General features: G+C 41.9%; 2 protein-coding genes across 5 annotated transcripts; both read right to left on the bottom strand.

Moving 5' to 3' along the window:
* Positions 1-1,931: 1,931 nt before the first annotated feature.
* Positions 1,932-9,948, bottom strand: naprt (nicotinate phosphoribosyltransferase). Its single transcript, XM_076088506.1, has 13 exons — positions 9,476-9,948; positions 8,178-8,305; positions 7,995-8,077; positions 7,077-7,207; positions 6,628-6,743; positions 6,095-6,291; positions 4,588-4,728; positions 4,378-4,462; positions 4,217-4,297; positions 4,024-4,126; positions 3,239-3,396; positions 2,491-2,598; positions 1,932-2,400 (listed from the first exon to the last, which is right to left on the bottom strand). Exons 1-13 carry the CDS (start codon positions 9,720-9,722, stop codon positions 2,320-2,322), a joined length of 1,659 nt encoding a protein of 552 aa, XP_075944621.1. The 5' UTR covers positions 9,723-9,948; the 3' UTR covers positions 1,932-2,319.
* Positions 9,949-10,078: 130 nt separating this feature from the next.
* Positions 10,079-13,114, bottom strand: cunh8orf82 (chromosome unknown C8orf82 homolog). Of its 4 annotated transcripts, none has more exons than XM_076088508.1 (4): positions 12,850-13,114; positions 12,711-12,759; positions 11,777-11,818; positions 10,079-11,613 (listed from the first exon to the last, which is right to left on the bottom strand). In XM_076088508.1, the coding sequence occupies exons 1-4, from the start codon at positions 13,012-13,014 to the stop codon at positions 11,138-11,140; spliced, it is 732 nt and encodes a 243-aa protein (XP_075944623.1). In that variant the 5' UTR covers positions 13,015-13,114; the 3' UTR covers positions 10,079-11,137. The 4 variants fall into 4 exon arrangements, with proteins under 4 accessions (XP_075944623.1, XP_075944625.1, XP_075944624.1 ...); XM_076088510.1 differs by having other exon boundaries at positions 10,079-11,585; XM_076088509.1 differs by lacking the exon at positions 11,777-11,818.
* Between the last annotated feature and the right edge of the window lie 2,099 nt (positions 13,115-15,213).

The raw sequence follows: 15,213 nt of genomic DNA, 5'->3' as shown, positions 1-15,213 counted from the left end.
CCGGGCGAGAGGTCAAGTGGGGTTAAATGACGAAGGTCTCAACATGTCAGCCAGTCATCAGCTGCAGCAACAAATCATTTACGCATGTTAATAATAATAATAGCAGGTTATTAAAAAACTCAAGTTACATTTTTTTTTAAACCGTTCCCAAAGACAAATATGAACACTAATAATATTGTATACCTAAAAACGTGTCATCAGTTGAGTGCAGATATCCGCCAGGTGTGTCTACAAGCTGGTAATTGACTGGCTATAAGCTAATTGGCTAACCCTCATCTAGACACCATAACCTGTAAGGCATGCTAAAAACACATTTCATTCAAACTCAAAAACAAGCGTCTACTTATGCAGAAAGTCGGCGCTAAGTAGTTATATAAGACACGTGACACACGTTTTACAAACACAAAATTAAACTCACCAAGCTGTTTTGCAGCGCGCGTACATGAGTGGTCCTTATGTAACAATAATGTCAGGAAGTAAAGTAAAGACATTTTTTTTATCAACCTGACAAAATTACGTTCTTGTGGGAAGAAAAGAAAAGAAAAGGCAACACTGTAACTTCTTTACATTCTATTAGAATGTAAAGAAGTTACATTGTATCAGAATGTAGCTTCTTTACATTCTAATAGAATGTAAAGAAGTTACATTGTATCAGAATTCTAGTGAGGAGTCAGTAGCGGGTAAAAAAAAACAGGCACTAAAAGGGCTTTACCACGAAAGCTACAACATTATAGTCTTTCAACACTGATGGTGATCGTCAGTTACAATATGTTTCCTAATAAATACAACTTCAATATTATGCATGAGCACAAAACATGAGCTGAAGGCTCTCAGTGTGGACTGTGTGAGATTCACAGTGTGGTTCACCGCAGTGAGAAGAGACAGTCTGGGATGACATCACAGCCTCCTACCCCATGTCTAATCGGCTCCATATGTCTGCTGGGTGTATCTGCATGTCTACTACCACTGGTCAGCGGGCAGCCAATCCCAATGCAAGGAAACATTCTGGCATGTGCAGGAGCAGAGAGGAAGGGAGGGCGAAGACATCTGCAGCAAAGAGTTTTTTAAGAGAGTGCATGTGCAGAGAGGATGAAGTGGATCCAATCATTAAACCCTTCTGAGCCGGATCCCAAATCCAAAATAAGTCAAACACCAAAAGGACAAAAGCAAATATCACACAAAGTACAACTGCACACAAATATCAGGGTATTTCGTCTTCTGCAGTTGCTGTTAAAACTCAAAATATAGCCTGCAAATGAAGAAGTTGTAAATTACGTTAAAGAAATGCACCTTGAACAGAATGATTATCACATGTGAGCAACACGTAGATAGCATGGAGCTAATTCAAAAACTGCTGGAATATGTTGAAAGTAGCAGAAATGTAATCTGCATTCATCTATATTTGGTCACTAGGGAGCAAACAACCTCCTATATGTGTCCACCTGATTAATGTTACTAGAGATTCACTCTGCTTTTAGCTCTTAGTTTGGTCTCCACCACCTCCTGAGTGAACAAAGGAAAGGCCGGGTCTGTCTGCTGTTTGCTGCTGAGCAGGTAGTGTCTTTGTCAGAGCTTATTGTTTAAACCTTTGTTTAGCCGGATTAATTAGCTCATCAAATCAGCTTTAAGTTTAGTAAACGATCCCCGTCACATTCTGAAGGGAGCGAAAATGAAACGTTAAAGATGAGTGTGGACGGTTGAAGACGGAAGACAAATCCTGCATGTTAGGAGAGTATACTGTGAGTGTTAGTGTTAGTTATGAATTCATGTTGACATATGAACTAATAAAAGGGCCAGTCTGTCATTTCTGATTGAAGAGTTTGAGTTACAAATTAAAAATCTACATTTTGTGTTTTTCAACCAACCAATCTATCATCCCTTCTTACCCCGACATTCACAGACATTACTGATGAAAGACAATCAATCTGAACTCAAGGTCTACTCACTACCTTTTTTTATTATCCATCATTAGATTGCTTTGCAGTTTTCAGTTAAAGACATCAAACCACAGTTTCCAGCAGAAAAAAAAGTCCATTAAGTCCAGATGCTGTGTTTCCATTTGCTTCCATCTGTCCACTCTGGTCAAGCTGTGCTCATCTTAACCCTGTTGTACAGACATTAGCTGAATGACGCAGGCCACAGCACATTAGTGCATTCCTATATTTGGAGAGTATGTTAGGGTTCCTTGGGAGAATGCTCTACAAACGTATCTGCACTTCTCTCACCAGGAGGCACTTTGGAAACGACGGTCAATAAAAAGATTTAAAAAAAAAAAAAACACACAGGCGATGACAACAGAGCAGTTGTCTAGGATTATATTTAGTTGGCTAAAAGGAAGTTGCTGTTGCTTCCTTTTTGGATCTCTGTGACCAGGTGATGGAGTTTCTCCGACAGCGCCACCTGGTGGAAGAGAACGCCGTAGATAAGATGAGAAGCTCTGTGTTTATTTGATGTGTATCCAGTCCAGATGTGTTTGTGTGTGAAGCTCACCGTGTAAGAGTCGGGCTCCTGCAGCCTCTTGTGTCGGGGGTGCAGAGTCTGGAGGGAACTCTGGACCTTTACTCTAGTTTCTGCAGTGCTGCTCAGAGGGTGTGTGACCTAGAAAGTGTGGGAAGACACATTCATAAAGACTCAACTCCTACGCAGCACGTTCCCTGCAATATTGTCTTGTTTTGCAGCGTTACGAAGCAACCAATCTATCTTTTTATTAAGTATGATACTCGTACTAACTGTGGTTTATTGTTACTTTTATACATTTTACTGCTGAATCACATACAGTACATGCCGGGTGACTTTCTGTACTGAAGGACCACAAAGAGGATATTCATCTTTTTTGTCTTTCATCCTAAATAGTTTTTTCTTTTCTTTCCCGTAATACCGTTGAATGAAAATAACCCACATCAAATATTTGAATTTGCTGCTTTCAGATGTGGTTTATGGTTAAAGTGTACAGAGAGAGACGAGGGCTGAATTCAAACCGCAGACTTTAAGGGTGTGTCTTCCCTATGAAGTCCAGAGTGTCTACTGCTGTCCAATACATCAAGTCCACAAGGGAGATAATGCACACTTTATACAGCCTTCCAGTCCACTTCTGGTGTACAATTCAACAGACTTTTGTTCAGATGAGAACCCCAAAAATATGGACATGATGATGGATAGGAAACAAGAGCAACAGCAACTAGTCTCCTCATTTAAAAAAGATAGTTAAAATCTTTGAGCAGCTCCGGTCCATCCTCACCTGTCCTTTGGTGAACACCTCCTGGCGCAGACAGGTGACCTGAGCTGGAATGACTGAGACACAGGAGTTATCACACATCAGAGGGTAACAGCTCAGAGACACTCCCGCCTCTGGAGGAGACTCCACAGCGAGACTCACCAGGTCCAGAAAAGGATGGCCTGTGAGGGAGGAAAAAAAAAAGAGCGGGAAGCCCGTGAAAACGTTTACAAGCGCGCTGGCAGCCCAGTGAGGCTGCGATGCTCGTCATGCACCAGGAGACCAAACGATTCTATTCTTACAGCATTACAACTGGAACGAGAGGTGGTGTCAGTCGGCCATTGTGTTTCCTAAATCAAAAAGGGTTTGTTTACCAAATGGGGACTTTTTTTTGGTCCATCCTAACTTGTTGGTCTCAGCTCCACGTTGCCAAAGATGGCTCAACTTTCACGAGTCGAAACATGTACTTAGGCTCAAATGCGAACATGAGCATCCTGTGTGGGTGATATGAATACAATACTTTCTCACAATAAAATGAATATTATCAATGGATAACATCAGTAGGTGATCCAGCGAACTGAATTCCTTTAAAAATGTAAGGTGCTTTCTCTCATTATTGCAAAGATCACATATCGTTAAATAATGGCCCTAATACACCCAGGGACATTAAAGGGATGGCCACGGTCGTCTGTTGGTATGTCACATGTTGTGCAGCTAAACAAAAACAGCCCAAACTAAAATAAGATGGTGAAAACATAGAGAGAAATAATTTTGGGTGAAGAGAGTTGAAGACGGACGTGGATTCTCACCCTCGGCGTCTATTAGCCTGTAGACGGATTTCCTCCCGGGGACAGTGCTTTTCTCTGGGTCCTCGCTGATCTTCATCCTGGGCTTTCCCCTCACCTCCACTAGCTAATACACATACAAAAAAATGGCGCCATGCAAATGTTAAAAACGGAGAAGTGAGTTGGAGGCATTTGGAGAGACGATGAAGCGCGTTACCTTATACACACAGCCCAGCGAGGGTTGCCGCGTGCAGGTGACCAGATGTGTTCCGACCCCGACCACGTCGATCTCATTCTCCTGAAATAATGATACACAGAACATCAGAGAACAATAATCATAATCATCATAAACAATCCACCTGTTCAGTCACAGTCTACCTTCTTGTTGAGCTCCGCCATGCTTTGCTCTGTGATGTTATTGGTCCCAACGATGATCAGCGAGTCGAAGGCGGAGACGGAGAAGCTGTGGAGATGAAGCCGAACAAAGAGGAAGAACAGGACAATCAGACGCGCACCACAGAGCTCTGGAGGAGTGAGACGTATTCCCACTGTGGGATTTGTTAGAGATGCACACATGCACTCACTCACTGCTCGCTGCAGAGTCTGAAGACGCGACGGACGTCAAGCGACTGCCTGCAGAGGTCCCCGCTGTCCAGGCGGACGCCTACGGGCCTGTAGCCCAGTTCACACAGGGCCAGGGCCACCGCGCAGAAGTTCAACAGGCCACTACTGAAATCACTCTCACACACACACACACACACACACACACACACACACACACACACACACACACACACACACACACACACACACACACACACACACACACACACACACACACACACACACACACACACACACACACACACACACACACACATTTCATCACATGAGCATCAAACATGAACTAGTAGAATTAATAGGTCACTTTGGGTTCTGGGAAATTGTGATTTTCCGCAGTTTTCGATGAATTATTACTTGTAAAATGACCTGATATTAATTAGAAGACATGTGACTGTGACATGTGAAATGAGGGTTAGGGTTAGCCAAACTATATTACTTTTAGATTTGTTGGTCTAAACCTGATTTCATTCAGAGGACACTAGAGACACCTGCTGGCACAAACAGCACATTGTACTTCTGCTGTAACTAATAAGTACTGCTCTGCTATCTATATTCTTACTAACTCTAACTATGATTCCTCTTAGGCTACATGTGTTGTTGTAATGCCTTTGTTATAAAATAAAACATGCAATGTCAGTGGTGAACAAAGTACTGCGATCCTGGATTTAAACAAAGGTATTAATACCACAATGTAAAAATACTCAAATACAAGTAAAAGTCCTGCATTTAGAATTCTACTGAAGTCAAAGTGCAGAGGTATTATCAGCTAAATTAAGTATTAAAAAGTACAAGACAACCGGCCCTTGTGACTGATACACTTTAATTAATTAAATTATTAAATGAATATCGATGCATCAATGTGTACGCAGCATTTTTCAGAAATGAACACAAAGAAACACAAATTTATATAAGTTTTGCATTTTTAGTGAATTATTGGATACTTTGACCTCTTTGGGTCAGGAACAGTTATTGAAATTAAACCATGTGAGAGACGGTTGGGGACCACTGGTATATTTGCAATATTTTGTAAGCTGATTATATGTTTTTATAATGTATTTTAAAATGTATTTTGTTAATATGAACTGTCAAATGAATGTAGTGCAGTAAAAAAGTACAAGATTTCGCTGTGAATTGTAGTGGAGTTGAAATATAAAACAACATAAAATGGAAATACTGAAGTAAAATACAAGTACCTCAAAATGTACTTCGCTATTTCCCCCCATTGTGCAACACACAGTATACTATGTATATTGTTGAAGTTCGAAAGTGGAGAAAATGTATTATTATTTACCTTATTAATTATTATTTACTTTATTAATCTATGTATTTCTGAGGGATTTGAAGTGAAAACAGGAGGCCTGAGATATACAGTATAGAGATTCTCCAGAAAGTGAGACGCTTGTCAACGATCACATGACAAAAGCCTCAACACACAGTTTTTTTTAGTATCAATCGTAGCACCGCTAGTTACCAGCCAACACTGTAGCTGTCAATCACAGGCAGGAAGTTCTGAGGGTAGGCGATGGCGTAGGACAAGAAGGCCGCCAACTCGCCCTCGCGGATCTTCCCAGGCTCACCTCCCAGAAGCTCACACACACGACTCAACCAGCCCTTAGTCAACGAAATGATGTCAACTGGATCGGGGTCCCCATTCAGCGCCACAAGAGTCTGATCGGAGACGTGATACGGGGACATGTTATTGAAGACAGAGGACACAGTTAACTTCTTTTCCATATGATCACCTATTGTTTTTGAAGAACGACGACGACAAACCTGAAAGAACTAAAACAAAGAAGTTGAAAAAAAACAAGTGTGTGTTATTCTTTAGCTTGATTTAACCGTTAATTATTTTCAATTATCTAAAAGATATGATGTCTTATCAGCGATACGCTACGGACTAAACCTGGGCAGTAAAAACACACAATTTGTACTTGTCGAGCTAAAGAAGCTTTACAATCATTGGTGTGGTCCTTTGAGGGTGATTGCAGGAGGGAGAGCACTCACTTGTGGCCAGACCTCCTCCAGGGAGGTAAAGGAAGTGACGTATGAGTGTGCCATGGTCCCCGCGACTGGGATCCCAAACAGGAAACCAGCCTGAACGTTACTGGTGAGATCAAACCCTGAAAGACAGGTTCGAGTGTCAGTCTGCGGGCGTGTCAACATTATCACGACACGCCTGAAGAATAGTCATTTTGAGAGAATTTAGAAAAACCATCTGGTGCTGGCTCTTGTTCATAGGTTATCAAGTAATTGCAATCTTGCAGCTCTGTACATTCCTTGCGCATCACTCTGTCAGACGTTTTTATCTGCTCCGGGGGCTGAAAACTGCTCTTTCAGTGGATCCAGATCCATGTGCCTCCATACAGACATGAGGAAAATAACATATATATATATATATATATATATATATATATATATATATATGAACGCGTTACAGACCGCACAAACTTCACCTCCAACGTGTGTGTATCGGGAGGCGGTGAGCCCTCCATCCGGTCCCTGAGCCCTCCTGAGGCCCATCTCCAGCAGCTTCCTCTTGGGGCCGGCCGCCAGGCGGAAACGGGCAGCGTTACTGCACACCAGGCTGACAACAGAGAGGAGTAGAAACAGGCTGCTTTGAGTCTCAGAGTTGAGTCTCAGAGTTATAAAATGTGCAGTTTGGGGCGGAAAGCTGTGGCCTTTCCCCTTTAATTTGGTAATTGAATTTCAGTGTAAATGCTTTACATAGGGGCGCCTTGGTGTCTTTATTTTGAGAAAGAAAAAAAGTGAATTCACCTCGAATACTCCCTCTGAACTTGCCCGAGTTTCTTTAAACTTAGAACATAAAGTTTATACACAATGCGTGAGACTATCACATGTATATTCTTTTTTTGCATTTGCTTCTTCCGTTACTTTCTTAAAGCTACAGCATATGATACTTACATTCAGTGAAATATTTCAACGCAAGAAATCATGTATTTTATGGCTTCATCATTCTGTGAAATACAAATACTCTAGTCAATATACAGACATTTCCTCATATGTAGTATCTTAACCTCGGTCCTTCTCATCAAGCAGAGAACGCCAAACTAGGCTCAAATCACATCATAAGTGGGCTTTTTCTTAAAGATCATCTTATGACATGGACAATATTTAGTCTGCAGTGTGGAGAGAGAGAGAGAGAGAGAGTGATGACATGTGGCAATGATCCCTCGCCTCGATCAAACCTGAAATGTCACAATTATGTATTGTAGACATTTGTAGGCCACAAATGTAGTCAATTTAATCACAAAAAAGAAACGACAACAAAAGTAATTTACTGGTTGCATTGTATATGTAATATGTTTAGAGGACCAGCTGTTTTTTCTGTGTGTATGGTTGTTGGTTGTTACCTGGCATAGTTGACCAGACACAGTAAACTGGTCTCCAGCAGTTGAACCACAGCTAACGGACCCGCCACCTCCATTAGAGGCTCCTGCAGATGTTTTAAAGATGTAAAACAGGTTATTCCCACCTCCTCCTGTATTTAACCTTTGACCTTCAGTTTCACCCTGAAAAGCTGCAGCTGAGCTCACCCTGGCAAACACCACAGTGCCCTCCGGGACGGAGCGGAGTGTGACGCCGGAGCAGTCCAGGCCTCGCAGGAACTGGAAGAAGGCGGGGTCGGTGGCGGGGGGAAGGACGGAGCGCAGGAACTCCACATCTGGATCCACAAAACACGACGTTTAGCACAACACAGCTGGGAACGCAGCGCGACCAGCGACAGAGGAGCATCCTTCATCCTCCAACACATGTGCTCTTACACAAGAACATGCGTCCTCACGTGTGTCCCGGCTCACCGCACACACACAATTACAGTAAAGGAGCTGAAATCTAATAACTCGCCGTGAAGCTAAACTCACAAGGACAGATACAGGAGAACATTCCTGCCCTCTGCTCTAAGACTATAATAAACCACCTCTGGCCAAATCATCCTTCACATGACTACACCGCTACACTGTTGTTTGCTGTTGGTGATCCTTGCACTACTGTTTTTTACCTAGTTAGTTAATTTAAAAACATTCTATTTTATTGTGTATATACTGTGCATTTTTTTAATCATTTGATTTTATTTAAATGCATTATATTCTGCTCTGTTATTTTATTGTATATATTGAGCATATAAAGTATACATTTATCTATCCATCGTCCGGCAGCGACCGACAGACTTCAGAGTTGTGACCATGGTGACATTTAGACCGAACATGTTGGAGTGTGGCCATGACAGCTCGAGCTTCACTTCACTCCAATGTTATGCAGCTCTCACATTGCCTCCATGAAGGATTTTATTTTAATGGTCTATGTCTATCTTCCTTTATTGTACAGCGCTTTGTGCTGCACTTACAATAATAACTTTATTTATATATTGCACCTTTAAAAACAGAGTTTACAAAGTGCTTTGACAGACAAAGCAGCAAAAGCAAGGCAATGATAATAACAGAAAGCTCAGTGAGACAGTCGATACGATAAAAAAAATAAACTAAGAAATAAAACATTTGATACAAAAGCATGTAATTACTTGCAGTTCAGCCTCCATGAGGAGAAGCAGTGTTAAATACTCTCTCGGTATGCGGTGTGCTGTTGCTTCATGCGCACACCGGAGATTACGGATTATTCCTGTAGTGCTAAAGGTCAGGTGTCAACGTCCACATTGAAACACCTCTCAGGGGTCGCGCGGCGGAGTATTGCGCAACCACAGCGTAAAAAGAGTTTGACAAGCCGATGTGATGATACTTTTTAACACCGCCATTAATTACATTTGGCCTTTACTTCTTACTGTTTGAACAGCAGCCTGGTGATAACACGGGTCGTTAGGTCCAAGTGGCATCCTCACCTTCGTCCGTGAAGCGGAAAGTGCGCAGGAAGAGCAGACAGTCGCGCAACCCCGCGAACAGCGTGAAGCCGCCGCCGAACGGGTTGTCCCGGAAGAAGAGCTCGAACACGGCGGGCTCCTGGTGCCGTCTGGTCCGCCAGTACGCGTACGCCATGGTGAACTGGTACAGGTCCGTCAGCAGCGGGGGGACCCGCTCCCGAATAGACCGCTCCATAGCTTCGCATGTGTCGCTGGACGGCGCTGCCATGTTTTTTTTAAAGCCCTGGCTATCGGTTTCACTGATGCCGGGATCTCTGGGACTTGCAGTTTTGTTTTGTTTTCAGCCCCACTGACTCCCCTCGCGCTCTGTGTGGCTGAGACAAACACCCCGAGGCACGGAGAGGCGTGATGTGTGCTGGGAAAAAAACAAAAACGATTCTGCAGTTCCAGTTTGAGATGACACATTATCGTGAGCCAATAGAGACTTTCATTAGATGGTGCGCAACTGTACGAGGACGTTTAGCTTCTCTCATGTTCTGGCAGTGGGCCAACAGTGACAGGAGGACGGATTTATGTGTGAAAGAAAATATATATGAATGCACTCAAAAGGTAATAAATCAAAAGTGCAAGCAACATTGGCTTTAGTATGAAATAAAACAAATGTACTCCAAAAATGGCCCCTTGCATGGTGTTGAATTGTAGATACGTTTGTGTGTAAGACTAACTTTGAATGAAATAATGTGTCATCTTCATCTGCCAAGCGACAGCTACATCAGTCGGATACATGTAGTGGAGTTGAATTATCAGCACGACAGAGAACTACTTGATTAAAGTACACATACAGTAAAATGGCATAGTACCATATTTGAGTAAATGTTACTTTCAGGGAGAGAGTGGCCAGATCTGCAGATGCAAATGTAAAACATTTCTTGTCAAGATTGTAACATAAAACAATACAGAACAAAATATCCAAAGAATCTCACTTTGTTAAAGGAGGATCTGACTGTAGCGCCTAAATTCAGTCGAATATTCTAAAATGCTTTCTAGTTTGTTTTTCCTGGTGTTATTCACTCATAAATAAATATTCAAGATTCACATTCTGGGTTTTCTTTCCATCATATTTCAAGAACATTAAATACTATTCGATTCAAATCCACACAAGCACACCGAATATGTCACATTTTCTAATTGAATCCAGCCAAAATGGTGAAACTATTTAAACTGTTTAGCACTCTGCTGCAGACATCTGCGACTCTGAAAATGTAGCCGTTTCTTATAAATAAGATATATATTATATATATTTGTAGGCTTTGTATTATTCTGTCTGTAGTCTGGTGTTGCTTGATGTACAAACATCTCAATGTGCCAAGTATCTGCTCTCTTCCCTTTCGCAAAGTTGCTCTAATGCTGCTCTTTACTTTACAGGTTAATTGAGACGATGCTTTGTTTGAGGGGTCTCAAGCCAAAAAAAGCCAAAAAACACTCTGCATCATCAATGAATATGAGTGAGATGTCATATCACATTACATAAAGTAACATCAGCTCAGGCTTCAGACAGTAACGATCCCATTGTGACCACAACTCTTGTCTTTGCTCACTGCCAGTGTGGGACACAGATGGTTTACGTGGACAGTATTTCAAATTCTAAGGCACCCACTTGACCAGTTCTGTTCGTTATCCCAGTCATTCCTGCTGCCCGCTAGTCTCCTCCGCAGTGGGGAAGCATCCCGCGAGCTCATTGGTCAGCGTTTGCCGCTGCCCCCCCCAGATAAAGTGTGTAGGCTGTCCCGATTGGCCGTGCTCCGAAGCGTAAACAAAGAACGGGCTGAGCTCGATGGCCAGAGCCGACCTGACCAGGCCGACGCCGCCTCCGCCACCGCGCTCTGAGCACGGGTGGTAAACCCGTCCGCTGACGGGATGCATGTACAGCGCCTCCGGGCGGAACGGGGCGGACAGCTTCTCTGCCCCGCCGCAGTACGACAGCAGCTCCGGCTCTCCCGCGGGACTCTGCAGCAGGTGGGTGAAGACCACTGGACGGTCATCGCAGCGCACAAAGTTCCTCTCCCGGCCACACAGCGACAAGAAGGGGAAGTCCTCCTCATAGCGACCGCTCTGGTTGGAACGCAGCCGACTGAAGAAGAAGACCAGGAACTTTATGTCTGGTAATAAAGGATGAGGGAGACATCATGTGATGGAAAACATGAGATTTGCTCTATTGTTAATAATAAGTCACATCAGAAATACACTGAAGGCATCTGGTGTTTCACACTTAAACACACGGTCATAGGTTTCAGCTATTTTAGCACACATTTGATTCATTACCTGACCGTGACACCCTGTCTTGGGGATATTGTGTTTTTCTTCCTGTCAACAAATTCCATTAAACAATCAATGAGAATTAATGTGTGTGAACCAAAGCCTGTTATATGCGTGTCCTCTGTTGTCCAAAATGTATTTAAAACACACCAATGAGTCTCACTGTAGCACTGGGTGACGTGTTCTTTCATTACTATTTCGACTCAATCCCACACGCACCGTAATGCTGCCACAAGTACTCACCAGAGCACCAAATGTGGATTAATCCGCAGCTGAAAATAGTCCCCAACAAATTAACTATTTCCTCCTGTTTGAGTAACGTTTGGCAAAAACTACAGTGACCAGCTGTTTTAGAAAAACATACTGACCCTTGTTTTTAAAATAAAACTAAATATTTATGAGCTGTTTTTAAAGATTTAGCTGTTCAGTAGGAACCGATGCGTTAGGAGCTGAGAGACACAGACGGGGCAAAGAAGTCGGAAAGTATTGAGAGACAGACTACACATTGTTGTTAGTCTCTTCATGGGATTTGTTGACAACAACAAAAATTAAGAATACTGATAGCCTTATCTTTTAAAGCGTGTGTCAAATCAAGTTTTTCAAAAACTATTTGGGCAGATATTGTGATTACATGGTGCATATTCCTAACTAATATTCAAGGTTAGGATTATTGTGCACAGTTTGCTAAAATGAGGAGGAACATGCGGTTTAAGGTTTATCCTGACATGCCATTATATTCATACATAGTGTGGACATAACAGTCAGACTGTTCCTTTAGCCTTGTTTACACTTGAGCTTAAGTCTATGAGGTGGAGGTATTTTTTGGGCTATTCATAAATTGCAGTTAAAAATGCATTGGACTAAATTATAAACTGTTAAATAAGCACTTTATGTGTGTGTGTGTGTGTGTGTGTGTGTGTGTGTGTGTGTTGATTTTTACCTTTAAAGCAGGTAACAAAGTTCTTCACTTTGGTGTCATCGAGGAACAGCTGTGAGTGGAGCAGAGACCAACATGTCATGCTAGCAGGAGAATCTATTGTATCAGTCTGTTTTTGTGTTGTGTCAGTGTACACACTCACCTGTCCTTGGTGGTCAATGTAGTAGAAGTACTCTCGGATACGTGGCTCCGGGCTCTGGCCCTGGATGTATGTAGCGGTGGATCTGGAGGCGATGCCGCCGGCGGGCAGGCAGCGCAGGGCGGTCAGACCCCTGCAGGTGAGAGCAGCCGTCCGGAGGAACAGCATGACTGAACGGAGGAGAAAAGGACGACTAGTGTGTTAAACCAAGCTGGCTTTGCCCATGGTTTTGCCCTTACGTTGTTGTTTACAGAGCTACAACCCGGAAGTATTTCACTGCTGCAACATTGTCCGTTTTATTTTAGTACTGCCGCCTAGTGGACATTGATTATAATTATAATATTCACATGACTTAACTAAAAACATAGAATTTACTCATAATTAAAGACTGACTTCATCTCCCGAGCAGGAAACATATAAACATATAAACATATAAATGATATAAGCCTGCAAACAGCTGAATGACTTAATGCTAAGTTGATGGTGGACGTTTCAGGAACTGTGATTAATGTAAATGCAGATCCCACTTTTCTGATTCCATTAAAAAACTTTATTTTGTCAGATGTTATGCATGTGGAGGTGTGTTCTTTATACTATGACACTTTTCCTAAAATTAGATTTAAAAAAAATCGCAATATGTCGCTTTGTTGTGTCGCTTAGTGTTGCAATATATTGAATCGTAACCCCTGGACTAAAATAAGGAAACAAAGGAATTATCTCAAAGTTACTGTAACCATACTGAAAGCCAACCATACTGTAACATTAAGTACTACCTCATTGCTATTGTTTTCTCAACAGAATAAGCAATGACAGACAATTACAATGGCTTACCGGCCCCTAGGGGTTTGCACGTGCCCAGTAGACCTGTATGGTAATCCACATTAATCATGTTAGATATCAAGAGATAAATTGAATTATTTTCATCATTGATTTCTAATGATTTCATAAAGTAATTGATTAATGGCTTTGTCTATAAAATGTGAAAGAATTAGTGAAAAATGCCTTTTGGTATATATTTCCCACAGTGATGTATTCAAATGACAGTCCAACCAAACCAAAATATATTCAGTTCACTCTCATGTATTAGCTGATCATAAACTATCAAAAACTAAGTATCATTGCTGAATCATATTCTATATCAGTTGGGTGTATGCTGCTTGAATATACTAGATTTGCTAACTCTGCTTTATTATGATCATTATCACATCATCACTGTCACTTTTACCTTGTTGTGTGGTTTCTATTTTTACCTCTATCCATATTTATATAATCTACTTCTCATTATGTATCTTTTAACTTTATAAATGTATCTTTATTTCTGTCCTTGTGTTGCTGCAACAACTGAATTTCCCCTCTGGGAATAAATGACGGCTCATTTTATTTTATATATGACAGAGACAAGCATCAAATCTACACCACAGTGGACTAGAGCTGCAACCAGTGAACGGTAGTGATTTTTGGTTGAATAACTAAAGCTATGGATGGATCGCTTAATTGACTAATTGATTAATGGTTGCAGCTCATATAGGTTTTCCAGCAAGCCAGTGAGCTAGAAAATGTGCATTCACAAGCCAGTGAGCAGCCCCCATATTGTCTAATAACCTGGGAATGTGTGATTCCGGAGCAGAGAGGTGTTGATATTGTTGAGAGAACATAACAGGGCTCTTCAGGGAGCCGTATGTAAATCTCTTGGCTGATAAAAGAAGCACATAAATAACAACATTCCTCCACAACAGACAGACACACAGGCGCATGTCCCCTGAAACAGAGTAGAGGCTTCTTTGGCCTCGCGGATGGGGGACTGACAACACATAAAGCGGCTGATTCAGAAGAACTGGTAATGACTTGAACTTCGTCCGAAAAAAACTTAATTTGAAAAGCTCCAGCGGTGACTATACAGGACTTATCCACCTACCTGAAGTTGTAGCTCCTCCTCCTCCTCCCACAGGTAGGGTGGAGCTTTTTCTACCTGGACACCGGAGAGTGATTTAAAAACAAAAAAATGGCGTTATAGTTAGACTTTAGAGTGCTCTCATCGACACGTATTAACAGTAAGTCTCATCTTTGATAGTTTACGGTCGAATGAACACTTTATTAATCACATTGTTGAAGCTATTAAACAAGCTAACGTATCATAAAGGCTTCGGAGCGATGTTTTGTCTTTTGTAGCTGTCTTCGGCTCCGTTGTTGCTTCACATGACGTTTAGAAAGCTTCCTTGTTTTAAAAGAAAAGTGTGTTTTTGTTTTTATGAATACCACTTAATGTTGATAACAGTGTAACGTTACGCCACTTACTTTGTTTTTACGTTCGTGGCGTTCTAACGTCAGCCAACATCAACCGTCGCCAAAGTAAATAAACGTAACAAA

Source organism: Anarhichas minor, unplaced genomic scaffold, assembly GCF_050575085.1.
Source record: "Anarhichas minor isolate MPS153535 unplaced genomic scaffold, ASM5057508v1 ptg000010l, whole genome shotgun sequence".
NCBI classification, from domain to species: domain Eukaryota; kingdom Metazoa; phylum Chordata; class Actinopteri; order Perciformes; family Anarhichadidae; genus Anarhichas; species Anarhichas minor.
This window is presented reverse-complemented; position numbering and strand designations above follow the sequence as displayed.

Excerpts from the sequence above, each read along its gene's own strand:
- naprt (XM_076088506.1), bottom strand. The coding sequence starts at position 9,722 with ATGGCAGCGCCGTCCAGCGACACATGCGAAGCTATGGAGCGGTCTATT. Across the intron at positions 8,078-8,177 it reads GCACTGTGGTGTTTGCCAGG|GAGCCTCTAATGGAGGTGGC; the intron begins GTGAGCTCAGCT and ends AAACATCTGCAG. Across the intron at positions 7,208-7,994 it reads TGTCTGGTCAACTATGCCAG|CCTGGTGTGCAGTAACGCTG; the intron begins GTAACAACCAAC and ends CTCTGTTGTCAG.
- cunh8orf82 (XM_076088508.1), bottom strand. The coding sequence starts at position 13,014 with ATGCTGTTCCTCCGGACGGCTGCTCTCACCTGCAGGGGTCTGACCGCC. Across the intron at positions 12,760-12,849 it reads ACATTGACCACCAAGGACAG|CTGTTCCTCGATGACACCAA; the intron begins GTGAGTGTGTAC and ends CTCCACTCACAG. Across the intron at positions 11,614-11,776 it reads AGACAGGGTGTCACGGTCAG|ACATAAAGTTCCTGGTCTTC; the intron begins GTAATGAATCAA and ends CTTTATTACCAG.